Source organism: Pongo abelii, chromosome 16 (genome assembly GCF_028885655.2).
Source record: "Pongo abelii isolate AG06213 chromosome 16, NHGRI_mPonAbe1-v2.0_pri, whole genome shotgun sequence".
Classification (NCBI taxonomy): domain Eukaryota; kingdom Metazoa; phylum Chordata; class Mammalia; order Primates; family Hominidae; genus Pongo; species Pongo abelii.
Genome location: NC_072001.2, coordinates 75895068 through 75922596, shown reverse-complemented (window position 1 = coordinate 75922596; position 27529 = coordinate 75895068). Strand labels below are relative to the sequence as shown.

Genomic DNA, 27529 nt, shown 5'->3' with positions numbered 1-27529 from the left:
ATGTATAATGCATATTTATAATATTTACAATGTGCATTTTTAATGTATAATTATAGTATATAGTAAAATGTGCATAAGAAATATACTAAGTTCTTAAACACCTCATATGAGTATTATACTTGATACCATACTTCTCAGCAGCCAAACCAAAAAAGTGATCACTGTTTGATAAAAGGAAGCTTATGAGATCATCTACACAGAAACTGTCTAGCACTCAATTCTAAAAGGGAGATAGTTATTTTACACTATAACCTCATAGAAAACATCAAATGAATTTTTCTTTTATCAACTTCCTATGACATAACCACAATATAAGCAAAAATAATGGCTCAAATTTTTCCAGATGTAATGAGAAACACCAATCCTTAGTTTCTGGATACTCAACAAATCCTGACCAGGTTAAATGAAAATAAATACATACTTAGATACATCATAACGAACTGCACCAGAGACAAGAAGCAGCTCTTAAAAGCAGCCAAACAAGAAAATATATCACTAGATTTCCAACAAAGAAAGGTCAGTTATTTGGGAGGCCAAGGCAAGAGGATCACTTGAGGTCAGGAGTTCAAGACCAGCCTGGCCAACACGGTGAAACCCCGTCTCTACTAAATATATAAAAATTAGCTCGGCATGGTGGCACATGCCTATAGTGCCAGCTACTTGGGAGGCTGAGGCAGGAGAATGGTTTGAACTTGGGAAGCAGAGGTTGCAATGAGCCGAGATCGTACCATCGCCCCCCAGCCTGGGCGACAGAACAAGACTCCGTCTCAAAAGAAAAAAGAAAGGCTAGATGCCATGCCTGGCGCCTGTAATTGCAGCACTTTGGGAGGCCAAGGCAGGTGGATCACCTGAGGTTAGGAGTTCAACACCAGCCTGGCCAACATGGTAAAACCCCATTTCTACTAAAAATACAAAAATTAGCTGGGTGTGGTGGCAGGCACCTGTAATCCCAGCTACTTGGGAGGCTGAGGCAGGAAAATCGCTTGAACCCAGGAGGCAGAGGTTGCAGTGGGCCAAGATTACGCCACTGCACTCCAGCTTGGGTGATAAGAGCACAACTCCATTTCAAAAAAAAAAAAAAAGAAGAAGAAAAGAAAAACAAAAAAGACAGACTGACAGCTGGCTCTTCAACAATTAAAAATGGAAGACAATATCACAATAAGACATCATAAGAATAATTACTCCAGTGTCAGGTACTAAGTAAAATGAATGTTAATTTAGACCAGAGATCAGCAAACTATGGCCCACAGGTCAAATCCATCCTGTTTATTTGGTCTACAAGCTAAGAATGATTTTTACATTTTTAAATGGTTAAAAAAATTCAAAAAATAATATTTTAACACATGAAAATTCTGAGTCAAATTTCAGTGTCTATAAACAAAATTTTGTTGGAACATACCCACACTCATGTTTACATAATGTCTATGGTTGCTTTTGTCCTACAACAGCATTGTTGAGTAGTTGTCACAGAGACTCTATGGCCCACAAAGCCCGCGATATTTACTATCTGGCCCTTTACAGAAAAAGGTTTGCCAACACCTGATCTAGATTCTCTCATCCATCAAAACTAATTTTCAACAACAAAGGCAAATTTTTAAAACTTTCAGAATTTGAGAGTTTTTAGATTCTCACCAAGTAAACTTTTAATGAAAATATATATTAGGAAAAAGAAAAATAATCCCAGAACAAAGGAGTGGAATAAGCAAACGAACTGGTAAAATAAGCAAGTATTCTAAGCATCTACTGACTGAATAAAACAAGAAGCATAATTTGTGGTGTTTAATTAAAATACATTAAGAACTACAAAACTAAACAACAATGGCATACATTTGCAGATGGCAACAGATGGTAGTAAAGCATTTGATGGTCCCTGTATTAGCAACATTTAGGTCTGGACTTACAGTAAACATGTATTTTTTAATTTCTTTGGTACTCATTAAAGGAAGGCAAAGTATAACTTCCAAGGAATGAAATAAGAGGAGCAGAAAGGGAGGGGGAACTGATGGAAATTCAGTTTTTTTAAAAAAAGAAAGGAGGTAGAAAAAAATGAAATTCTCCAGTTTAAGACAGATAGATCAGCCAGGTGTGGTGGCTCAGATCTATAATCCCAGCACTTTGGAGGCCGAGGCAGGAGGATCACATAAGCCTAGAAATTTGAGACCAGCCTGGGCAAAATAGCGAGACCCTGCCTCTATAAAAAAACTTTAGAAATTAGCCAGGCATAGTGGCAGGTGCCCTTAGTCCTAGCTACTCAGGAGGCTGAGGTGGGAGGATCTCTTAAGCCCAGGAGGCTGAGTTGCAGCAAGCCATGATTGGACCACTGCACTCCAGCCTGAGGAACAGGCTCAAAACAAACAGCCAGGTGTGGTGGCTCACACCTCTAATCCCAGCACTTCGGTAGGCTGAGGTAGGCCGATTGCTTGAGTTCAGGAGTTTAAGACCAGCCTGGGCAACATGACGAAACCCTGCCTCTACAAAATATACAAAAATTAGCCAAGTGTGGCTTGCACCTGTGGTCCCAGCTACTCGGGAGGCTGAGGTGGAAAGATCACTTGAGCCCAGGAGGCAGAGGTTGCAGTGAGCCAAGATCACGCCACTGCACTCCAGCCTGGGTGACAGAGCGAGACTCTGTCTCAAAAAAAAAAAAAAAAAATTGCAATGTAAATTATCACATTAAGACATAATTTTACATCCACCATAATGACTGGTGGTAGAAGCATAAATTGTTACAACCACCATATAGTTTCCTATAAGTAATAAAGTTACTCCATTACCTAGCAATCTATTTCTAGGTATACCTTACAGAAACTCTTAGATATTGCATCAGAAGACCTACATAATAATGCCCAGGGCTAAGACTAAAGTGAGGCACGTAAAGAACCTAGGGTACAAACCTTAAGAAGGTACTTACTCTTACTCCATAAAATGTGAACCCTAAGCACCTCACTTACCTTTCCTTAGTCCTGGCCCTATTTATAGCAGCTTTTTTTTTTTTTTTTTGAGACGAAGTCTCACTCTGCCAAGCTGAAGTGCAGTGGCGCAATCTTGGCTCACTGCAACCTCCGCCTCCTGGGTTCAAGTGATTCTCCCGCCTCAGCCTCCCGAGTAGCAGGGACTACAGGCACGCACCACCGCATCCAGCTAATTTTTGTATTTTTAGTAGAGACGGGGTTTCACCATGTTGGCCAGGATGGTCTCGATCTCTTGACCTCGTGATCTGCAGCTTCGGCCTCCCAAAGTGCTGGGATTACAGGCGTAAGCCACTGCACCCAGCAGCAGCATTGTTTTTAATAACTAAAAACCAGAAATAATCCCGATCTCCATCTAGGGGAATGGATAAGTTAATTGACATACTTTACTACAAGAGGATACTATACAGTGTTGAAATAATGAATAAACTGAAGGTTAATAACAAATTTTAAAAACTAATATATTAAGGATATATATAAAAATATATGGTAAAACTATAAAAAATACAAAATATTAATATAAAATTGAAGAAACACTACATCTGATTTGGATGAAGGAAAATGCAGTAGGAGAGAGGCATTTAGGAAGTTTTTAATGACCCATTTCCTAACCTGTGCAGTAGGAACACAAGTTTTCATTATATTATCCTTTAAAGCATACATACGACATTTTAACCACTCTTTTACAGGTAGGATATATTTTACAACAACAAAAATTAATCCTCAAAATAAAAGAGAATACTTATGTGAGGCAGGCCGATTGCTTGAGTTCAGGAGTTTAAGACCAGCCTGGGCAACATGGCGAAACCCCGCCTCTACAAAATATACAAAAATTAGCCAAGCATGGCCTGCACCTGTGGTCCCAGCTACTCGGGAGGTTGAGGTGGAAGGATCACTTGAGCCCAAATGAGGGTTAATGATCTTGATTTTAAAATGCACAAAAATTTATAGAGACATTTCACCAAAGAGATATGGGTGGAAAATAAACATATAAAAAATCTTCAATATCATTATTCATAAAGGAAATACAAATTAAAACCACCATACACCATCACTACCCATCCACTACAATAGCTAAATAAAAACAAACTGACAAACCAAGTGTTGACAGGGATGTGGAAAAATCACAACCCTCATGCATTGCTCATGGAAATGTTAACTCCTATATAGCCTGCAGAAAAGTTAGGCAGACTTGTTTCTGTTTTTTTAAACAAATACTTAAACAATACAACCCAGCAATTCCATTGACACAAGGAACCCTTTTGGAGTGATGGACATGTTTTAAAAGCAGTCTCTGATGACAGTTGTGCAACTATATAAATTTACTAAAACTGATCTAACTATGTACTTAAATTGAGTAAATTTTATGGTATGTGTATTATACCTCAACAATGTTAAAGAACTCAATTTTTTAAAATCTAACTAGAATTTCTTAACTTTGGGGAATATATTACTAAAGAATGTTAAAGACTCAAAAAGCACCTTCAAAGGTCAGCAACCCTTCTTTCTGCACAAAGTAGAATTATTTTTTTGATGAGTCTTTTACTCAAGACTTTCCAGAACATTTTGAGATGGAAAGGATTCTATTAGCCCACTCAACCTCTTTCATAGGATTTATATAGAACAAATTATTTTATCCTGTTATTTCTTCATTTTTATATAGTTTTATGATCATTTATTCATCCAACAAATATTCATGGAGCACCTGATACACAGGCACTGTATCTGAGCCAGATCAACTAGTCTACTAATTTCCGTTTTCTGCTCTTATCAGTTTAATCCTTTAATTTACAGGATGACAGGTATTTATCCAAATACATCAAATAATGGGAACCAGGGCATTATAAAAAAAATTTATAGGCTGGGTGCAGTGGCTCGCCTGTAATCCCAGCACTTTGGGAGGCTGAGGCAGGCGGATCACGAGGTCAGGAGATCGAGACCATCCTGGCTAAGACGGTGAAACTCCATCTCTACTAAAAATACAAAAAATTAGCTGGGCGTGGTGGCGGGCGCCTGCAGTCCCAGCTACTCGGGAGGCTGAGGCAGGAGAATGGCGTGAACCCGGGAGGCGGAGCTTGCAGTGAGCCAAGATCGCACCACTGCACTCCAGCCTGGGTGACAGAGTGAGACTCCATCTCTAAATAAATAAATGAATAAATAAATAAATAAATAAATAAATAAATAAGATTTATAAGCACAAATCATGAAAGCCAGAGCTAGTTGTTCATTCATTTTTTGTTTTTGTTTTTTTCAGACAAGGTCTCACTCCGCCCCTGCTGGAGTCCAGTGGCATGATCATGGCTCACTGGAGCCTCAACTTCCCCCAGACTCAGATGATCATCCCCAGTAGCTGGGAATACAGGCGCGTGCCACCACGTCTGGCTAATTTTTGTGTTTTTTGTAGAAATGGGGCTCCAACATGCTGCCCAGACTGGTCTTGAACCTCTGGACTCAAGTTATCCTCTCGCCTCAGTTTCCACAAGTCCTGGCATTACAGGCATGAGCCACCAAGTACAGCCTGTTTGTTCATTTTTTACGAATTCTAAACTATACTGAAAATACAAATATCAGTCCTCAGTTTTCCTTCTAAGGAACTGGTAGCAATCCGTAAGTAATTTTGGTAGCATATTAGAATTTCTGTGTCCCACACTGGGCTAGTTTTACTCAGTTTTGATGGGGTGTCTTCTGGCCTCAAGGCCTTGACTGTAGCCTTCTTAGATTTTTACCTATACATTTCTTCAAAAATTCTCTGTGAGTTTTGAGTCCTTTCCTTTTCTCGCCTCCATATGCATATATCCCTATCTACAGATCTATATATGTTTTCCTTTGTGTTATGAAATTAAGATCACATAATATACCCCACTTCACATCTACCTTTTATTTAAATGTACACCATGGAAGTCCCTCCAAGTCAATTAGTCGTAACATTCTTTTTTTTTTTTTTTCTTTTCCTGAGTTTAGGAGCGGAGGTTTAATAGGCAGAAGAAACAAAGGACAACAGCTTTCTCTAGTAAGAGAGAGGGGCTTCTGAGAGGAAAAGCAATTAGTTGTAACATTCTTCCAGCCTGGCCAACATGGTGAAACCCCGTCTCAACAAAAATACAAAAATTAGCCGGGCGTGGTGGCGAGGGCCTGTAACCCCAGCTACTCGGGAGGCTGAGGCAGAAAAATCACTTGAACCCGGGAGGTGGAGGTTCCACTGAGCCGAGATCGTTCCACTGAGCCGAGATCACGCCACTGCACTCCAGACAGGGCGACAGAGTGAGACTCCGTCTCAAAAAAAGATAAAATACCACTTCCAAAAAGGACAGAAATTCAAATTTCCATGCATTGGTAACTTGAAAAGATGAAAATTACTATAAACATAACACTACTAGCAATAAATTTGACAACAATGAAAACAGTTAACTTCAGGCTTAATTGCTAAAGTCATATCAAAACAAAAGCTATTCTCTTTAAAACAGTATTAGACATTCAAATGTACAGGACAATTCTGCCGTCACAGACTCAAGTTCATATTCTATTACACAAACACCTGTGATGAGCACTAGAGGATAAGCTATATTTGTAGCAATGTTATGCTACCCGTTATCTTTTACACTTTAAGATTATGTAGAAGTGTTTTCTTTTCTTTTTTTTTTTTTTGAGATGGAGTCTCGCTCTGTCACCCAGGCTGGAGTGGAAGTATTTTCTTTCCTATGTTTTTTAATATTTAAAACCCAGTAACATTAACCATGCTATTTACTTTTTTTTTTTTTTTCTGAGACGGAGTTTCCCTCTTGATGCCCAGGCTGCAGTGAAATGGCACGATCTCGGCTCACTGCAACCTCTGCCTCCTGGGTTCAAGAGATTCTCCTGCCTCAGCCTCCCTAGTAGCTGGGATTACAGGCGCCCGCCACCACGTCCAGCTAATTTTTTGTATTTTTTTAGTAGAGACGGGGTTTCACTAAGTTGGCCAGGTTGGTCTCGAACTCCTGACCTCAGGCGATCCACCTACCTCAGCCTCCCAAGGTGCTAGGATTACAGGCGTGAGCCACTGAGCCCGGCCTATTTAATTATTTTAAAATCTGTTTTTTCTTTCTTTTTAAGGAGGAGTCTGTCTCTGTCGCTCAGGCTGGAGTGCAATGACACGATCTCGGCTCACTGCAACCTCCGCCTCCGGGGTTCAAGCGATTCTCCTGCCTCAGCCTTCCAGGTACCTGGGATTACAGGCGAGCGCCACGATGCCCCGCTAATTTTTGTATTTTTAGTAGAGACGGGGTTTCACCATGTTGGCCAAGATGGTCTCAAACGCCTGACCTCAAGTGATCCACTCACCTCGGCCTCCCAAAGTGCTGGGATTACAGGCGTGATGCACCAAGTCCAGCCTAGCTATTTCAAATTTCTTAGCTTAACAAAAATGTTTCGGCCGGGCGTTGTGGCAAGCGCCTGTATTCTCAGCTAATCCGGAGGCTGAGGCAGGAGAATTGTGGAACCTGGGAGGCGGAGGTTGCAGTGAGCCGAGATCTCGCCATTGCACTCCAGCCCGGGCCGACAACAGCGACACTCCTCCTCAAAAAAGAAAAAAAAAAGTTTCTGTCTTCAGAGTTTTCTAATTAGACTAGAATAATATGACTACTCTGCAAATGAGAGTAGAAAACAAACAAAAGGCCCTCTAACAATAACACTAACCTTGCTGCTTAGCCAAAACTAAATTGTAAAACAGCCAAAGGCTGCTATTGTACTGTTTTCCAGGGCGTTTTTCCAAAGACAATAAATTCCGAATACCTAAAATCATTCTAACAAATGGACAGAACAGGCTTTCAAACCCAACACTAAAGCAAGGTAAACAAGACTTCACACTTGGCACTTTACCGAAATTAGATCCAATTATGGATATATGCCTCAAAAAATAGCGACTAGGTCATCCTGAATTCATCAGGTTCCTCTATATTAGCAGTTCTGCGGAATTAACGCCCAACTCAGCCTTCAGCTGAATTCCAAAACCGTACTTTCCTAAACTTAATCACCACAGAAAAAACACAGTCCTGCTCCACTGGCAGAAGGCAGTGACGCTGCAAGCTTCCAGGCCGTCCTCATGTTAAATTCCCAATTCACGGGATTAACAGAAACGGTCTACACAAATGCTAGTTATTACCTTCCAAACCCCCGAGAGAGAAAAAGATGGGACTAGGGTAAGAGCCATTACTGCTGAAAAGTCTCCCTTCTCCGTCCAGCGCACCCCAAGAGGAACTACAGTCCTAGAACAGGACCTCTGCTGCTAAGTATCCAGACTTGCCCCAGGCGACCAGTTCCCGGGACAGTAGAAAGGGGACCGTGTCGCCCCGCCCACCCTGAGCCGCTCGGCACCCAGCTCCGCCTCTCTCCAGGAACCGCTGCATGGGACAGAAGCCACCCGCCAGCCTGCCTTGCCCTGCGGCCGGGCAGCTAAACAGAATCTCGGCGCTCACCGTCGCGACTCTCTCCTCAGCCATTTTGGCTCAGCCCACTGCTGCGCGGCCGGAAGTCGGCGGTTTCCCAGACGACGAGGCAAGCGGAAGCCGTAGGGCTGCGGAGGACTGTGAGGAGCCGGGGAAGGAAGTAAATCGCCGAGTGACCTAAGGAATCGTGGGGAGGATTAGGGTCTGCTCCACAGAAGGCTTACCTCTGAAAGAGTCGGGGAGGGAATGCGCAGCCACTCGCTGCCTTTATCCCGAGAAGCCCCTAACACCCCTCGCCGTGGTCTGTACATGGTCTATACCTCCGGCCGCGCTGGCTGGATAGGGCCAGTCACCTGGGATGGCAGCCTAGTTCTCCGGCCACCTTGCCCTGCCCTGACTCTAATCTGCATTTAATTCAGTCCTCCTTCTGGGACCCTCCGGCGGAGAATTTCATTCTCGCCTTAGGTACAAAACTCCCTGTTTCTTGGCTATCACTATCGAACTGAGGTACTCACCTTATCAGCTTCCCACTCTTGTTTACTCCAGAGTTTGCAAACACGCTCCCGGTGGGCTGCATTTGAACCGCAGTCTTTTGGTTGGAAATATTTAAAAGTTAGGAGATTTCACAAGAAATCGGCCATGGGATAAAGAGACGACAGTCGGCCTTTTCTGCAAGGCAGTGAAATAGATCTGAATAGCGGCTGCGACTGTAGATAAACATTTCTTCGCCTTTTTACTACAGTCTTCCCTTCCTAACATACTTAAGGCGTTTTCCATTACCTGTCTGGCCGCCGGTGCGGTGAATTAAATGTTTAGTGTTTCTAAACTAGGAAAACGTGTGGGCTTTGGAATCAAACATGAGTTCTGAATTTGACTGCTGCAAGACCTAAGCCCGTCGTTTCTTTGAGCCTCATTTATTAAAGTGCCGGGAGCTGTGTGATGAACAAAACGGAGGATCCCTGCACCTGAGCACTGACATTAGCCCCAATTCATACTTTTAAGTCTCGCCCTTGTAATTTAGACATATGGTCTGCCTCTCCCAATTCATTAACTGGGAAAGCATTTAAGACAAGTTTCTTCAGGTCTCTAAGAGAAGGAGAACCCCATTGACAATTAGAGTTACATAGAAGAAACAAGTACGGTAATCTATCCAAATACAAGGGGAAAGACAGCAATAGAAGAACAGCTCTTCTAAGTATTTCAGTAACACTCTCTCTTTTAATCTTTATAACAATCCCATGAGACTATTGGTCTCCCACTTTTTTCAGATAAATACTCTGCCTTTCATTTACTAAAAAAAAAAAATTTCCAGCTTGGCCAGCATGGTGAAACCCCGTCTCTACTAAAAATACAAAAAATTAGTCAGGCATAGTGGTGCCCGCCTGTAATCGCAGCTACTCGGGAGGCTGAGTCAGGAGAATCACTTGAACCCAAGCAGCAGAGGTTGCAGTGAGCCAGGATCGCATTTCTGCACTCCAGCCTGGGCGATAGAGGGAGACTCCGTCTAAAAAACAAAAATTTGTTGGGCTCGGTGGCTCACGCCTGTAATCCCAGGACTTTGTGAGGCCGAGGTGGGCAGATCACCTGAGGTCAGGAGTTCAAGACCAGCCTGGCCAACATGGTGTAACCCTGTCTGTACTAAAAATACAAAAAATTATCCGGGCGTGGTGGCCGGCTCCTGTAATCCCAGCTACTCGGGAGGCTGAGGCAGGAGAATTGCTTGAACCCAAGAGGTGGAGGTTGCAGTGAGCCGAGATCATGCCATTGCACTCCAGCCTGGGCAACAAGAGCAAAACTCTGTCTCAAAAAAAATTTTTTTCAGAGGCAGGGGTCTCACTATGATGTCCAGACTGGACTTGAACTCCTAGGCTCAAGTAATCCTCCTGAGGCAGGAAAATAGGGTTTGGAGGTAGGGAACATAAGGCCAATTTACACTTCAGCTGTAATAGGTAATATTCTGGCCATAGGGTATAGGCCATAAATGTCTTTGTAACTTTACTTCATCTTCTCCATTTACATAAGGCATACCCGAAGTAACCATGGAATCACCTGGGGGTATTTAAACTCCCCAAAATTCTGTAACTGAGCCATTGAACTTCTAAGCTCAGGCCCGCTCCCACACTGGAGTGTACTTTCATGTTCAGTAAATTCCTTTGTCCCTTCCTTGCTTTGTTTGTGCATTTTGTCCAATTCTTTTTTCAAGACACCAAGAACCTGGACACCCTCCACCTTTAACACTTCCACCTCATCCTCTCAAGTAGCTAGGATTATAGGCAACAGTCACCATGCCTGGTGCTAAATTCTCCACTTTTCAGAGATTAATTAAACACCGTGCCTAAGTGAGCCGAGATCGTGCCACTGCACTCCAGCCTGGGAGACAGAGCAAGACTGTCTCAAAAAAAAAAAGATATAAAGATGAAAAATTATTCATTTCTAATCCACAGTGCTTAGTTTTTTTGTTTTGGGGACAGGATCTCACTCTGTTGCCCAGGCGGAAGTGCAGTGGGACAATCACGGCTCACTGCAGCCTCCACTTCCCAGGCTCAAGTGATCCTCCCACCTCAGCCTCCCAAGTAGCTAGCTGGGACTACAGCTTCATGCCACCACACCCAGCTAATTTTTGTATCTTTTGTAGAGATGGGGTTTCATCATGTTACCTAGGCTGATCTCAAGCTCCTGAGTTCAAGCAATCCAGCCACCTTGGTCTCCCAAAGTGTGGAATTACAGGCGTGAGCCACCCTGCCCGACCCACAGCGCTTAGTTTCATGCAGTTTTTCAGTATTCCAGTCCTCTTCATGGGCAGGGTTACTATGCAACACTGGCAGTCTAGGAAGAAATCATTCCCAAGGATCAAAAAAAAAAAAAAAAAAGAGGAATTGAAGCTAATATCTTCTGCCCTATTCTTTTTATCATCTATTTTTTCTTTTAATACATATTCTTTTTGCCACTTTCAAAAGACTGATTCTCAGTCTGACATGTCACTCCCTGTTCTCTTCAGTTATCCTTTAGTTCTACTTATTTGGGGAATCCCCAAAACTCCTCTACAGAGAATGTACAACATCTAGAACAAAATTTTCCAAAGGCTTCTTCACTAAAGTGTAAGAACCTACTTTCATCTTTTCCTTCAAAGATGCAACAATTTATTTCAGGGACTAAATGTCCAAGGTCCCTTTAACCACCAGATCAAAAAACATTCTAGAGAAACTCTTCTATTATTTCCACCAAATGATAAATAGAAAGTAGAAGCCATTACGTCTCCTTTTTCAGAGCAAAGAACTACAGACTCAGGCCTAGTCCATTTACATGACTGTCCGGGGGTGCCTGCTGCAGTCAGGAGGGCCAGGTGGCAGCTTGGTCAGCGGTGAATAGCGAATAGACTGCAGCATTCTCCTTATAAAGGATTTGCACCTCAATTCCAAACCTTTCCTCAAGGGATTAACAGAAAAGCCAGTAGATGGTGAAACTTAAGTGGGGAATGGATTACAAAGGCTAACTGGTATCTGTAGATGGCTATATGAACATGTAACTTGCAAATACAGAAGAATACATAGTTAAAGTGTTGTGTAGACATCTGGATGAAGTTTTCATTTTATTTTATTTTATCTTATTTTTAGACAGTCTCGCTCTGTCACCCAGGCTGGAGTGCAGTGGTGTGATCTCAGCTCACTGCAACCTCCAGGTTCAAGTGATTCTCGTGCCTTGGCCTCCCAAGTAGCTGGGATTACAAGCATCAACCACCACACCCGGCTAATTGTTGTATTTTTAGTAGAGACAGGATTTCACCATGTTGGCCAGGCTGGTCTCAAACTCCTGACCTCAAGTGATCTGCCTGCCTTGGCCTCCCAAAATGCCAGGATTACAGGCATGAGCCACCATGCCTAGTGTGGATAAAGTTTTAATAAGATATAATAATGTCCTTTATATCAGAGGTGTGGAAGTAGAGGAAGAGGATGGGGAAATGAGAGAAGAGCATCTTTTCTGGGGGATTTTTAAAATACATATTTCTACACAATAAAGATTTGTTTTTCAAATAAATAAATTACTCTACAGCACCCTTATATACTGTCAGTTCAATAAGTTGTTAACATCTTTTGGAAGGCATCTGGCATTATAAATCCTTAAAAATGTGCATACCCTTTGATCAGTTCTATTTCTGAAATTATATGCTAAGGAAGCAATCAAGAAAACAAAGATTTATAAGAAGAGTATTTACTATACATTTATTTTGGATAATTAAAAATAATACTTTAAAACTGGAAAGAAACCCGGGCCCAGTGACTCGTGTCTATAATCCCAAGGCCCAGTGACTTGCGTCTATAATCAAGGTACTGCCACACTCCTGCCTGGGCAACAGCACGAAACTCTGTCTCAATAATAATAGTAATAATAATAATAATAATTTTAAAGGAGTCCAAGTGCAGTGGCTCATGCCTGTAATCCCAGCACTTTGAGAGGCCAAGGCAGGCAGATGGATCCCTTGAGGTCCGGAGTTTGAGACCAGCCTGGCCAACCTGGCAAAACCTCATGTCTGCTAAAAATACAATAATTAGCAAGGTGTAGTGGCAGGCACCTGTAATCCCATCTACTCGGGAGGCTGAGGCAGGAGAATCACTTGAACCCAGGAGGTGGAGGTTGCAGTGAGATGAGATCGCGCCGCCACTGGACTCCAGCCTGGGCGACAGAGCAAGACTTTGCCTCAAAAAAAAAAATTTTTTTTGGTTCAAGGTAACACAGGAAAACAATATTTTCTATTCACTGGGGAGAATGTTTTGCTTGGAGAAAAAAGTTCATGTTTATTTAGCTTATATGTTCCCTATGGATAATAAGGAGTCACTGAGGGTTTTAGGAAAGGAACAAATATCATAAAACCTAAGTTTTAATTATGTTTAGCTGTGCGGTTGTCTTGTGGAATCTAATAGTCACTGAAAAAAGCGAGATGTGGCCACCTCCATGGATCCTGCCATGCCTACATGAGAGTTCTGACTCTAAGCCTCCAAAGGAGGAAAACCAATACTGGATTTTCTGGAAAAGGAGCCTCTTATTTATTCTCCTGAGCTATAGAATTTATAAGGAACTATATACTGGAAATTACACCTGAAGGCTAGTCACAGGGAAGAAGAACTAAGAAGTCTACACTTCTGATTGGAGAGTACAGGGCCACTGAGACTACTGGTCCACACTCCCTGGCAACTTCTCCTTTTCAGAATAATGCTGTCAGTGTGGTTTAGGTGTATCTCCCAGTGAGTATCAACAGCAGAAGCTAAGTGCTATCAAAGTCACATAAACAAGGCAGTAACCAGTGAATCAGACAGGCATCCCCACCTCAGACAGTCCCTTAGCTATTCCCATCCTGTCAGTCCACAGTATGACTCAAGTTGTACATCCCTGTCTCTCACTATCTCAGGTCTCAGTCCTCAATACAGCACTTTTGTTTTTTTTGAAACAGAATTTCACTCTGTCACCCAGGCTGGAGTGCACAATCTCACTGCAACCTCCACCACCTGAGTTCAAGCAATTCTCGTGCCTCAGGCTCAGCCTCCTGAGTAGCTGGAATTACAGGCATCTGCCACCACGGCCAGCTAATTTTTTGTATTTTTAGTAGAGACGGGTTTTCGCCATGTTTGCCTGGCTGGTCTTGAACTCCTGAGCTCAGGTGGTCTGCCCGCCTCAGCCTCCCAAAGTGCTGGAATTAACAGGCGTGAGCCACCTCACCCAGCCCCCAGCCTTTCATCTTTATATCTTGTGTGGATCAGGGTATCTCCTTTTTTTTGACCTCATTTATCATAGTGCATATCAGATTATATTTATTGATTGGTAAATACATAGATGAATTAGTACATGAAACAATAAATGATTATAATACACAGATATTAGATTGAAAAGTTATGAAAGATAAATTTTTTAAAATGTCCAGTTTATTCATGATCTCATTTTTCCTTCGAGTTTTAATAAGATAATTTTCTAAAAGGCATATATGTATGCTGATGTGTGATATGTGTAGGATATCTGTTGAGATAAGAAGTCAGAATAGTTTTTGATCCATAAAACTTACTGTAGACAAGAACTTAAGTTTGTTATTTTTAAAGGTAAATCAGCTTCTAACTTCTTTATTTTGTTTAACCCTTTCTAACTTCTTTATTTTGTTTAACCACTTTTCCTCTAGCTACTGAGGTCAAACCTGAATTAGGCTGTAGACTCCACCGGCTGGGTAAGAATGGGAAGAAGATCAGAAAACCTAAACTTTGGTTGATAGACTATTTTGCCCAGGCAAAAGCAGGGAATCTATGAGGAATATGAAGACATTCGTCGGGAGAACTCTGTTGGCGCTTTCCACTGTTCCATGTAAGTAGGAAATGTTTGGTAGTTGGTTACCAGGATGTGCTGGAGTGCAATGGCACAAGCAGTTGGTTACCAGGATGCTTCTGGCGAGCTCTGGCAACAGCTCCTTCCACCCCTCACTTGCTTAGCAGAGACCCTTCCTTGTGTTAGGGAACATCACTCTCACATAAATGATGGTTTCTCACATGCAGAAAGAGGTACTTTCTGCTTTGGTGCTTCTTACCAACATCCTATACTCTGAAATTTCTGAAGGTTTTTGGTACCAACAGGACAACCCTGTTGGACTTTTTTTTTTTATATTTTCCCAAAATGCAAGTGTTTTTTAAAAAGATAGGCTCAAAATAGGCTACTCCCTATTCCTGTTCTCAGTGTGAGCGCTGGTCTGTTCATTTGGGCAGTTTCTCCCCATAACATTTACGGTATAACATTACATCTTGAGGAGGGGTATCTGGTGCATTTAAAATAATCCATAGTTAGTAAGAGAGAAGAGTTGCCTCTTTAACCTCTTGAGATTTTCATTCTACCCAAATCCTATCACAAAACCATCTGGCTAGTTTATAACTCTGGCTCATAACTACTTAATAACTATATCCTTCCTTCCCTTCCTTCTTTCCTCTTCCCCCCTCCCTCCACCTTTCTTTCTTCTTTCTTTCTCTCTCTTTTTTTTTTTTTTTTTGAGACACAGTTTTGCTCTTGTTGCCCAGGCTGGAGTGCAATGGCACAATCTCAGCTCACTGCAACCTCTGCCTCCTTGGTTCAAGCGATTCTCCTGCCTCAGCCTTCCTAGTAGCTGGGGCTACAGGAGTGTGCCAGCACGCCCGGCTAATTTTTTGTATTTTTAGTAAAGATGAAGTTTCACCATGTTAGCGAGGCTGCTCTCAAACTCCTGATCCTAGGTGATCCACCCACCTCGGCCTCCCAAAGTGCTGGGATTACAGGCGTGAGCCACTGTGCCTGGCTGCCCTCTTTCTTTCCTTCTTTCTTTTTTCTTTTTCTTTTTTTTTCTTCCTTCCTTCCTTTCCTTTTTCTTTCTTTTCTTTTCTATTTTTGAGACAGAGTCTCTTGCTCTGTCACCCAGGCTGAAATGCAGTGGCACAATCATGGCTCATTGTAGCCTCGAATTCCTAGGCTCGAGTGATCCTCCTACCTCAGACTGCTGAGTAGCTGGGACTACAGGCATGCGCCACCATGCTCAGCTAATTTCTTATTTTTTGTAGAGATGGGGTTTTGCCATATTGCCCAGGCTGGTCTCAAACTCCGAGACTTAAGTGATCCTCCTGCCTTGACCTCCCAAAGTGTTGGGATTACAGGCGCAAACCACTGCACCTGATCATATTATTTCTCTTACCGTGTTGCTCTAATTTCTCTATGTTTTAATTGGCTGCCCCCAGGAATCTCTTTTTCTCCAACTAGTGAGCTCTATCTGTTGAAAATTATAGAAACTAGGGCTAGGCGCAGTGGCTCACACCTCTAATCCCAGCACTTTGGGAGCACAAGGTAGGAGGATCACTTGAGTCCAGGAGTTTGAGACCAGCATGGGCAATATATCCAGACCCCATCTCTACAAAATTAAAATACAAAAAAATTAGCCAGGCATGGTGGCACACTCCTGCATTCCTATCTACTTGGGAGGCTAAGGCAGGAGGATCACTTGAGCCCAGGACGTCAAGACCACAGTGAGTTTTGATCATGCCACCAAACTGCAGCCTGGGTGACAGAGTGAGAACCTGTCTAAAAAAAAAGAAAAGAAAATTAGGGAAGCTGTCCTAGTGGGTCCCAGGCTCATATTCCAACTTTACCAAAAATTCCCTCTGTGAGTGACACAAGTTATTTCCCTTCTCAGTACTTCAGTTTTCCTCTGTGTAATATGTGACTATTGGACTCTTTTGTAGCTAGAGTGTTTTAGAAACCCAGGATTCTGTGAGTACCTCTTCCCTCTTGTAACTCCTGTCCAGTGCAGTCAGTGTGCTCTGAATAAGATGCAGGGATAGAGTCTTTTAGCAAAGCAAAGAGGGAAAATAATGAGTTGAGGAAAATAATCACACAAGGAAAGTCAGAGAGAAGAGGCACTTGAGAAAGAAGTCAATCAGAGCAAGAATGCGAAAGAAAGTAAGAGGAGAAAAAGGGGACACAGACCATATATCAACAAGGGAAAGTATTCTTTTCTCCCATAGAGCTCTGTTTCTTCCCTACCAGCTCCAGATCCCTATTTTTAATTTTTATTTACTTTTATATATTCAATTTATTATTTCATTTTTTTTAATTTTTAGAGATACAGTCTTGCCCTGTCGCCCAGGCTGGAGTGCAGTGGCATGGTCATGGCTCACTGCAGCCTCAACTTCTGGATGCTCAATTGATCCTCTTGCCTCAGCCTTTTGAGTCGTTGAGACCACAGGCATGCATTACCATGCCTGGCTAATTTTTTCATTTTTTATAGATACAGAATTTCGCTATATTGCCCAGGCTGGTCTCGAACTCCTAGGTTCAAGTGATCTTCTTGCCTCAGCTTTCCAAGGTGCTGGGATTATAGGTGTTAGCCACCACACCCAGCTACCAGACCCCCTATTTACATGCAATCTCTTTCCCAAACAGAACATTATTCCCTTGCAGTCTTGTTGTTGTTGCCCACCCAGGCTGGAGGGCAGTGGTGTGATCTCAGCTCACTGCAACCTGCGCCTCCCGGGTTCAAGCGATTCTCCTGCCTCAGCCTCTTGTGTAGCTCCTGAGTAGTGTGCCACCATGCCCGGCTAATTTTTGTATTTTTAGTAGAGATGGGCTTTCACCATGTTGGTGGGCTGGTCTCAAACTCCTGGCCTCAAGTGATCTGCTTGCCTCGGCCTCCCAAAGTGCTGGGATTATAGGTGTGAGCCACCATGCCTGGCCTCTTCTTACTTTTTCTTATGAGATAATTGTAGATTCACCTGCAGTCGGAAGAAATAATAGACAGATTACATGTACCCTTTCTACAGTTATCCCATGGTAACATCTTCCAAAACTATTGTGTAATATCACAGCCAGAATGTTAACATTGATACAGTCCACCAATCTGATTTAGACTTCCCCACTTTTACTTCATTTGTGTGTATTTAGTTCTGTGCAGTTTTGTCACACGTGTAGGTTTTGTGTATCTGTCACCATAGTCAAGATACAAAGAGTTCCATCACCGTAAGCCTCCCTGTCATTACCCTTTAATAAACATATACCTCCTTCCACCACCTCCCCATTCCTAACCCCTGCAGCCACTAATCTATTCTCCATTTCTATAATTTTGTCCTTTCCAAGTTGTTATATCAAATAACATTATATAAAACATGTAGGCTGGGCATGGTGGCTCACACCTGTAATCCCAGCACTTTGGCAGGCTAAGGCAGGCAGATCATAAGGTCAGGAGTTTGAGACCAGCCTGGCCAACATGGTGAAACCCCATCTCTACTAAAAATACAAATCCGAAAATTAGCCTGGCGTGGTGGCATGTCCCTGTAATCCCAGCTACTTGGAAGGCTGAAGCAGGAGAATTGCTTTAACTGGGACCAGGGAGGCAGAGGTTTCAGTGAGCCAAGGTTGCACCACTGCACTCCAGCCTGGGCTACAGAGCGAGACTCCATCTCAAAAAAAAAAAAAAAAAAAAGGATTTTCTCCTGCAGCTGTGGCCTGGGCATGGCGACTCCCAGCTTTGTGACTCCGGAGGCCCCCTTTGAATCATTGAAGCCTCCCATCTTTGAGGGGTTTAGCGCCACTGTTTACGGCAATCCAGAGGGTTTCAAGGAAAACTTCCTTCGCAAGACCTGCAAGAACCCGGTGGTACCCATAGGTTGCCTGTGCACGGCAGCCGTCCTCACCAGCAGCCTCTACTGCTTCCACCAGGGCAACAGCCAGTGTTCACAGCTCATGATGCACACCCGGACGCCGCCCAGGCCTTCACCATCGCAGCCATCATGCTGGGTCTAGCTGCCACCTCTATAAAGTCTCCACCCTGAGCCCAGGGTCTTGAAAACTCTGCAGAAATCATTCCAAAACCCAGGAGCAACCAATGGCCCTAACATGGGACTTACTCTTTCCTCTCCTTTGAGAGGTCCCTGTGTCGTTGCGGGAGGAAGTGACCCTTCCTGTAACCATAACTGGAAGGTTTTTTCAAAAATCCCAGATTCTGTTGTTTGAATGTTACATATGTCTATTTGTGCCACATCTCCCCTCCACTCCCCTGCTTAATAAACTCTAAAAATAAAAAAAGTAAAAAAGTACACACATACTGTATGTAATCTTTTAGGATTGCTTTTATGAACTAGGCATATTTGTATGGGAAGGGGAAATTTTTTTTTTATTTTTTGAGATGGAGTCTCGCCCTGTCACCCAGGCTGAAGTGCAATGGCACAGTGTCGGCTCACTGCAACCTCTGCCTCCCAGATTCAAGCAATTCTCCTGCCTCAGTCTCCCGAGTAGCTGGGATTACAGATACGCGCCATCACGCCCGGCTAATTTTTTGTATCTTTAGTAGAGACAAGGTTTCACCATGTTGGCTAGGCTGGTCTCAAACTCCTGACCTCGTGATTCGCCTGCCTTATCCTCCCAAACTGCTGGGATTACAGGCATGAGCCACCGCACCTGGCCAGGAAATTTTTTAAGATACAGAAAAGTACAGAGCATGATCTTGCAAACAACTATGTTCCTACCACAGAATCAACACTGACTATTGTTAATATTTTGTTATATTTGCTTCATTTTTTTAAAAAAGAGAGACAAGTTCTCACTCTGTCACCCAGGCTGGAGTGCAGGTGCAGTAGCACTATCATAGCTCACTGCAGCCTCGACATCCTGGGCTCACATGATTTTCTTGCCTTAGCCTCCCTAATAGCTGGGACTAGAGGCACAGGCTACCATACCTGGCTAATTGTTTTAAAGTTTTTGTAGAGATGGAGTCTTGCTCTGTGGCCCAGGCTGGTCTCAAATTCCTGGGCTCAAATGATCCTCCCACCTCAGCCTCCCAAAGCACTAGGGTTACAGGCATGAGCTACTGTGCCTGGCTGTCTTTTTCATTATTATTATATAAAGGAAAGAATGTATTATAAAGTTGACATCCCTTCTAATCCTCATCCTTATTTCTATTAGTCATAAGCAGCTACTAGTACGAATATGGTCTCCTTCCTTCCTTCCCTCTTTGTTTGTTTGTTTGTTTCTTTCTTTCCTTTCTTTATTTCTCTCTCTCTCTCTTCCTTCCTTCCTTCCTTTTTCAGACAGAGTTTTGTTCTTGTCGCCCAGGCTGGAGTGCAATGGCACGATCTCAGCTCACTGCAACCTCCACCTCCCAGGTTCAAGCTATTCTCCTGCCTCAGCCTCCCAAGTAGCTGGGATTACAGTCACTCACCACCATGCCTGGCTAATTTTTGTATTTTTAGTAGAGACGGGGTTTCACCATGTTGGCCAGGATGGTCTCGAACTGCTGACCTCAGGTGATCCACCCGCCTCAGCCTCCCAAAGTGCTGGGATTACAGGCATGAGCCACTGCATCCCGCCTGTCTGTGGTATATTATACTCTATACACTTTGATTTCTATTATTATTATTATTATTTTTGAGATGGAGTTTACTTTTATTGCCCAGGATGGAGTGCAATGGCGTGATCTCGGCTCACTGCAAACTCCGCCTTCTGAGTTCAAGCAATTCTCCTGCCTCAGCCTCCCGAGTAGATGGAATTACAGGCATGCGCCACCACGCCTGGCTAATTTTGCATTTTTAGCAGACGTATGGTTTCTCCCTGTTGGTCAGGCTGGTCTCAAACTCCCAACCTCAGGTGATCCGCCTGCCTCAGCCTCCCAAAGTGCTGGGATTACAGGCGTGAGCCACCGCACCTGGCCTGATTTCTATTATTTCACATAATTTTTACAACAAATCTGTAAAACGAGGGTTCCATTTACAGATCAGGAAACTAAGAGCCTTGAAATGATTTTCTCAGTGGTAGGTGGTAGTGGTAGGTTAGAACTGGGGAAACAAGCTTACGGTTTGATGTTTACCCACTAGCACTACCTCCTTCAAAGCTGATCACAAATCATGATAGCGAAAGAAGCTTTGAAACTACAGATCTCTAACTCCCTTTTATAGGACTGGAAGGGACCTTAATTAAGACCCTTCTATTTACAGAGGAGGAAACTGAAGCCCAGAGATACCAAGAGTTGGCCCAGGTCACACCTTGGTGATTGTGGAAGGACTAAGAGAACAAGCCTGGCTCTGACTCCCCGCCCTTTCTCCATCCCACCTCTTGCTTCCCCAGCCAGGAGGCTAGATCTCAGAATGCAGTTAGAAAAATCCCTCACTGAGAAATATTAAGACTAGAATGCTAAGAAGAAATGTTAACAGTTCCATAGAAAATGACAAAAAGCGTGCATATATAATTTATGAAAAAAGAGAACAAAGTTTTTTTTGGAAAGTTTGACTTACCATTGCCAAGTAAGAACTGCAAATTAAAGGAAAAACCATTTGAACTCAGTTGACAATGACTTTTTTTTAAGCTAATACTCATTGTTTTGAGGTGTGGGCTTTGCTGTATGACTGAAAGACACTCTTGTAGCTGGTAGAAGTAAAACTATTACAGTCTTTCAAGAAAGCAGTTGAGTATTGTGTATTTAAAACCTTAAAAATATTTAAGGCTTTGACCTAACAATCTGAATTCTAGGGAAGTTTTCAAAGATAGTCAGGTATGTGGCCAAAGAATATTACATGCAACATTATTTATAATATTGAAAAATTGATCATCTTATTATGTCCCAAGTAGAATGGTTTAATAAATCAGTGTAAATTTATATGATGTGATGTTATGCAGCTGTTAAAATCATAGCTTGGAATATTATTTGATAACCTGGGAAAAGACTTATGATATATTAGGTGAAAAGGAGATTTCAAAACTAAATAATCTGATTTTAAAATTATTATTAGTAGTGCACTGAGAAACGGGTTGGAAGGGAATCAGTTAGAGGCTATCATTTCTGGATAGTCAGTCTTGGAACATGCCCTGCTCTTAATAAGGTGTGCACTTTTATTTGTTGCTCAAATAAGCAAATGAATAAATTGTGGGATTATGAATAATTTAAATTTTCTTCTCCATAGGTTTTGGAATTTCCCAAATTTTATGAGAATATTTTTATTATCATAAAAATTAACCAGGCAGGGTGCGGTGGCTCACGCCTGTAATCCTAGCACTTTGGGAGGCTGAGGTGGGTGGATTGCCTAAACTCAGGAGTTCGAGACCAGCCTGGGCCACACAGTCAAACCCTGTCTCTACTGAAATACAAAAAAAAATTAGCCGGGCGTGGCAGTGTACGCCTGTAGTCCCAGCTACTCGGGAGGCTGAGGCAGGAGAATTTCTTGAACCTGGGAGGCAGAGGTTGCAGTGAGCCAAGATTGCGTCACTGTACTCTAGCCTGGGTGACAGAGCAAGACTCCGTCTCAAAAAAAAAAAAAAAAAAAATAGGCTGGGCACAGTGGCTCACGCCAGTAATCCCAGCACTTTGGGAGGCTGAGGCAGGTGGATTGCCTGAGGTTGGGAGTTCAAGACCAGCCTGACCAACATGAAGAAACCCTGTCTATTTAAAAAATACAAAATTAGCCAGGCGTGGTGGTGCATGCCTGTAATCCTAGCTACTCAGGAGGCTGAGGCATGAGAATCACTTGAACCCAGGAGGCGGAGGTTGCAGTGAGCTAAGATTGCACCATTGCACTCCAGCCTCGGCAACAAGAGTCACACTCCGTCTCAAAAAAAAAAATTATGAAAACTTACAGCATGTTGACACTAACTGAACAAGACAGAAAAAAAAACTAGTATTTTTGTTCAATATCCTTCATTTTTACCACTTTCCAAAAGTTTAGAATACTGAAACTCAATGTTGGCTTATTTCCTTTTCATGGAGGGGCTGGATGGATTCTTTAAAGCTGCCAAACCTTTTGTCATTTCTGGACTTCAGTTCCCTCCTTTGTAAATAGAAGGAATTTAATTAAGGTCTCTTCTAGCCTTAAAAAAGGTAGTTATAAATTCATTCCTCCTCAGTGATCCTGGTTGATAGGATTCTTCCTTTATCAAAAGCCTCTGCTAAAGAGCACCCTCAAAGTTAAAGTCATTGTAAAAAACTCTCCCCGGTTTTGCAGAGACATTTTTGTTTTGCTGCATGACTTTCAGACAAGCACTAGACTTGTGTCATTTCCACATGAACAGATACATGTTTTCCGGAGGGCAGGCTGTAGTTAGGGCTGTGTCTGTGCTACTGTGTCTCTGCATAACCCAACGGGCTTGCATGAGAATAGGATTTTTCATCTCATTTCCATTCGTTTCATACATTAAGCAAGTCAATTCACATGTGCTACAGGTCACAGTGGGAACTCTCCATGTAAGGCTATAAGTGGTTCAGATCAACCCATTTCTTATTTCTGAAAACAACTTGAAGCATGCAGCCTATGGCTGGAAGGCAATTGAGTTATATTTATAGAAGGGCAGCTTGATCTCTTTGCATGATATCCTGTCTTTAGAAAGTAAAAAATAAGTTGCTATGTGTCATCATCGGGTATAGGCAACTAGATGCAGAAATTTAAAAAGAACAGATATCTTTACTGAGACCCAAATATGTCCCCTGACATCGCCCCTCCAAAGTGCACCACCTCCAGTGAGTCTCCCTGTCATGTCCAGCCAGTGGACAGCCAGCCCCCACCATTCCTCCAGCACTCCTGTGGCCAAGCATGGGGGTGCTGTGCTGGCAGCCTGTGGCCTGACATCTCTACCAGTCTTCCTGTCCCTTGTATGACAGGGAATGTGTCCTCTGCTGGCTGTGTTCTCTGTGGAGCTCAGGGGAGGGAAAAGGCCAAGCCATTTCTAGGGTGCTGTTGGGAGCAGTGAAAAGGCCACACCCTTTTCAAGGGACACTTTTCCTGGAAAGCCCCTGGAGCTTAGCTGGCTGTTATCCTGTGAAGCCGACTCTGGCCACTAGGGGCAGGGCCATGAACTCAGCCTCGAGGAGCCTGCAGGGCAGCTGGCACTCTGGAGGGACAGACAGAACAGGTCACCAGGTGCACTGGAGGGACAGAGAGAGAAGGAGGCAGGGGGATGGAAGGGAAGACGCCTGGGGTGGATGGAAGTCAGTGCCCTTGGGTGCTGGTATCTGTCTTTCCGGCCACCGCTAGATCAGGCTTCTGAGCCTGATGGCTGTCAGGGCCAGACTGTGCCCTATAGGTGCCATGGCAGTCCCCATGAAATCCACCAGGTGTCACTAGGCAGCATACAGGTAACAGGCCTGGAAGGTCCCCAACAGCCCAGCTGGACATGCTCAGACACTCTGGGGCTCCTCGTTCAGTGGCACAAACTCCAGGACCCAGTGAGGGAAAAAGGAACACACCAGCCCGAGCAGTATGGCTAAATCCATTTATTCCAAAATGAAAAGCAAAATAAACAGAAGTCGCATCCACAGGGAGCCACAATCCCATCCCCGCCTCCTTCCTCTGTCCTATGCTATCAATAAATAAGTTTCCCAGCCACAAATAATGATCAGAGCCTCCTCCCCATATGCCAGCTCCAACCTCCACTAGGTACGATACAGGGGGTGGCCCTATCCCCCGGAATATACAAAATGATACACAGATACTATACGTACACTGGGGCCACCCCAGCAGCCCATGCCCTCGCCTGCTCTACAGTTAGCCCCACTGTCTCCGCCTCAGTTGCCTCTCTGAATAAAAAGATGGGAGCCCCCTGAGGGAAAAGTTGCTTTGGTGAGAGTAGGGAGGCCATCAGGCCTCCTCCAAACAAACCAACTCCACCAGCCTCTGGCTCTTCAATAACAATCATCATCATTCAGAAATTTAAGGACTCAGCCCTGGTTAAGGTGGCAAAGGGTCTGTTTGTCTCTCCCCATTAGACAGGGGTCTTGTGTTGCTACCCTAATGGTGAAGGGGTGACTAGGAAGGGATGGTAGGGACATGGTGGGGGCAGAGACTCCAGCCCCACTTCTCCAGGCTTATGCTGACAGAGGCCTGCTTTTATTTATTTTTATTTATATCCCATGACTTATTTTTTAATTCCATAACTTCTTTTTCATAATACTTTTTTAAACTTTTCATAAAACTTTAAATACTTTTTTCACAACATTTTTTGCTATGACTTTTCTACATTTTTTATCCCATAACTTTTTCATCCTACAATGTTTTCTAAATCCCATAACTTCTTTTTAGTTTGTATTCTTTTAATAAACACACTTGCATAGTTACATTACAATTTTGTAAAAATAAAAACTGATTATCTCATGCCAAGCATGCCCAGCATTTGCACAGTCTCAATACCTCTAATACTATAGTTTTCAAGACATAAAATTTTAAGGCAAAAACAGTACTTTGCAACAATTTAATAATTTATTACATTACAGTAGCATCACAGTAGCAGTCAATAGTGCCACTTTAGGCAACAGTGTTTCAGTATTTCCATTATACATTCTGTTTACAAGAATTCATAAATCGGTAAAAGTCATTCTAAGAAAACTTGGCAAATACAGCTTTGCATTGGAATTGGCATTCCTTTCTCTACTTTTCCTTCCCTCAGTTTCTTTCTTTCAAATTACAGTATTCATATTTTAAAGTGTTTTAACTTATTTCAAAACATTAAGATAGCAGTTACATTTATGAAAAGTTATATTCTTTTAAAATGACTCTTTAAGATAAAGTTTTAGAGAAACTATATTATGGATAGGGCTGATTTATATTTTCACATTTTCTAAATGTAAGCTTTGGTTTTAGAACTGATTTTTTTTTTTTCATTTCTGGAAAACCTATCAGGTTTAATCAAATACTTTAAAAATGTTTATATATTGCATCTTTAAATAGGTATTTTAATTCTTTACTTCCTACAGAAATTCAAATTTATTCAGTTGAACTCACACTTTAAAATTCTTTGTTTCTGATAAACTCTAACCTTCTAATGTTGCCTTCTAAGCAAATTGAAAGCTGCCTTACACTGAATGAGGAAGAGAACAAATACTTGGCTGAATGAGGTATTGCAAAGGACCGCATGCACTTTGAAGAAAGACTTAAGTTATTATCATACAATTTCTATTCTTTTTAGCTTTTTCTAAAATAAATGACAAAATATCTAAACAAAGAGTGGTATTTCAGTTAATATAGTACGTTTATTTTCCAGACTGACATTCAGCTTAAATATGCCAGTGTGTGATTTAATCCATAGGTACCTGATGAACACATTATTGTCAGATTGGTTACAGATGCTAAACGCTATCTGAAGGTCATTCCTAGTCATTTATATGTATCAGGGTAAAAGTGAAGTGAATTGAACTATAAAAATACCTTTGAAATAATTTATCAATGTATTAGGTAAACTCAGTTTCAGAATTATAAAGACAAACTGCTAGACCAAACAAGGTGGCTAATTAACAGTGGTACGATTTCTAGCCCAAGGGTCTAAAATAGACTTAAAGTAACTGTCTTTAAACTGAACTCAAAGAATGCAAAAGCAGCAAGTTCAGAAAATAAAAGGCAAGAACAGGACTTTAAGTCCATTTTAAACTCTCCGGCTAGAAATCATACTACTGTTAATTAGCCACATTAGTTGGTCTAACATTTTTTCTTTATAATTCTGAAACTGAGTTTATCTAATACATTGATAAATTCATACAATTTGGAAGAGTCAGTTGAAGTCACAGGGATTAATATTTGGACCCTTTCAGTGAATGCAGGCAAATCTGTTATTCCATCTGTAAAATCATATTATTGCTCTCCTATTAATGTCATATGTATAAAAGTATCATGAGGATGCCAAATGCTAAAAATGGAGATGGTCTAGTAACTAGAAATGCCCACCCCAGGAAGCACACACATATCTCTCCCTACATCCTAATAATGTGACGTATTTGGAACACAGACATTAGGACTTCATGAAGTTTTAGCTGTTGATTCTTTCCCAAGCATCATAAAGTTATGATTTAGGCAATGTATGACTGAAATAATTCATTCATCATGTATAGGCACATTAACATAAATATGGCACAAAATATGCCTCTAACTGAAACCGAGAGGTATAAAAACATATTTCACTCTTCGTAAAGAACTTTGTGAGGAAATATAACTCTGTGATTGTATAGACACTTTTCCTCATAATACTTTGACATTCACAAACAGTAGATTGCATGGCAGCTTGTAAACATTTTAAGTTGCATAAACTTCTCCTTGATTTTCAAATGTAGTATAATACTGTCTACTAAAACTCCTTTTTGTTTCAACTAAGTACTCTCACATATATTGGTTTTGGTAATGGTGGTTATTATTTTTACAGTGTTTTCCATTCAAGGAAAATAAGTAATTCCTATGTCAGAGTAAGCAATGTGGCTGAAGAATAGGTATTAGCCAGAGAGGTCTAGATGGTAAAATCAATCTTCTAGCCTCAAAGAAGCTCCATGAACATAGAAGAATGCCAGGTGTCACACAGCTTTCCTTCACTCGAATTCATTCTTGACTAGAGCCTGTATGCCTGTTTCAGGGACATTTAAACTCTTAAAGGATTTCTTATGATCTTTACTAAACACATTAAGAAGAATGCCAACCAGTGCCCTTTTGTGTACTGGGACATATACTCATGTGATTAAAACAGGTAACATGAACTCTGACTTTAAAATGTATTGTAGATATAAATGCTCTAAGCTAGAAAAGGTTTTCCACATCCACAGTCAAAGATGGGAGCCTTTCATTTCTCAGAAATAATCCCTTTTTAGGTCACTGAGAAAGAGTACAACTGCTGCAGCTCATGATGCAATATCTTCATGAGCCC

At 42.1% G+C, this 27529-nt stretch overlaps 2 protein-coding genes and 1 pseudogene across 6 annotated transcripts in view; 2 read left to right on the top strand and 1 right to left on the bottom strand.

Annotated features, from left to right (window-relative positions):
- The window catches only part of BBS4 (Bardet-Biedl syndrome 4), a 52151-nt gene extending 43590 nt beyond the window's left edge, over positions 1–8561 (bottom strand). For 2 of the 5 annotated variants that reach the window (XM_024232712.3, XM_054531639.2), the window contains exon 1: positions 8420–8561. In XM_024232712.3, coding sequence (XP_024088480.3) covers positions 8420–8443 — 24 coding nt within the window. In that variant the 5' untranslated portion in view covers positions 8444–8561. Of the gene's footprint in view, positions 1–8106 lie in introns of all 5 variants that reach the window. The other 3 variants (XM_024232711.3, XM_054531641.2, XM_054531638.2) reach the window with 3 other exon arrangements.
- HIGD2B (HIG1 hypoxia inducible domain family member 2B) lies at positions 8350–18939 on the top strand. The gene is given in 4 exon segments (XM_009249994.3): positions 8350–8549; positions 14553–14731; positions 18373–18629; positions 18632–18939. Coding segments are annotated over 2 exon segments (318 nt in total). The 5' UTR covers positions 8350–8549; positions 14553–14731; positions 18373–18385; the 3' UTR covers positions 18706–18939.
- On the top strand, positions 8636–14735 carry LOC100939694 (small nuclear ribonucleoprotein F-like; annotated as a pseudogene).
- Positions 18940–27529: the final 8590 nt, after the last annotated feature.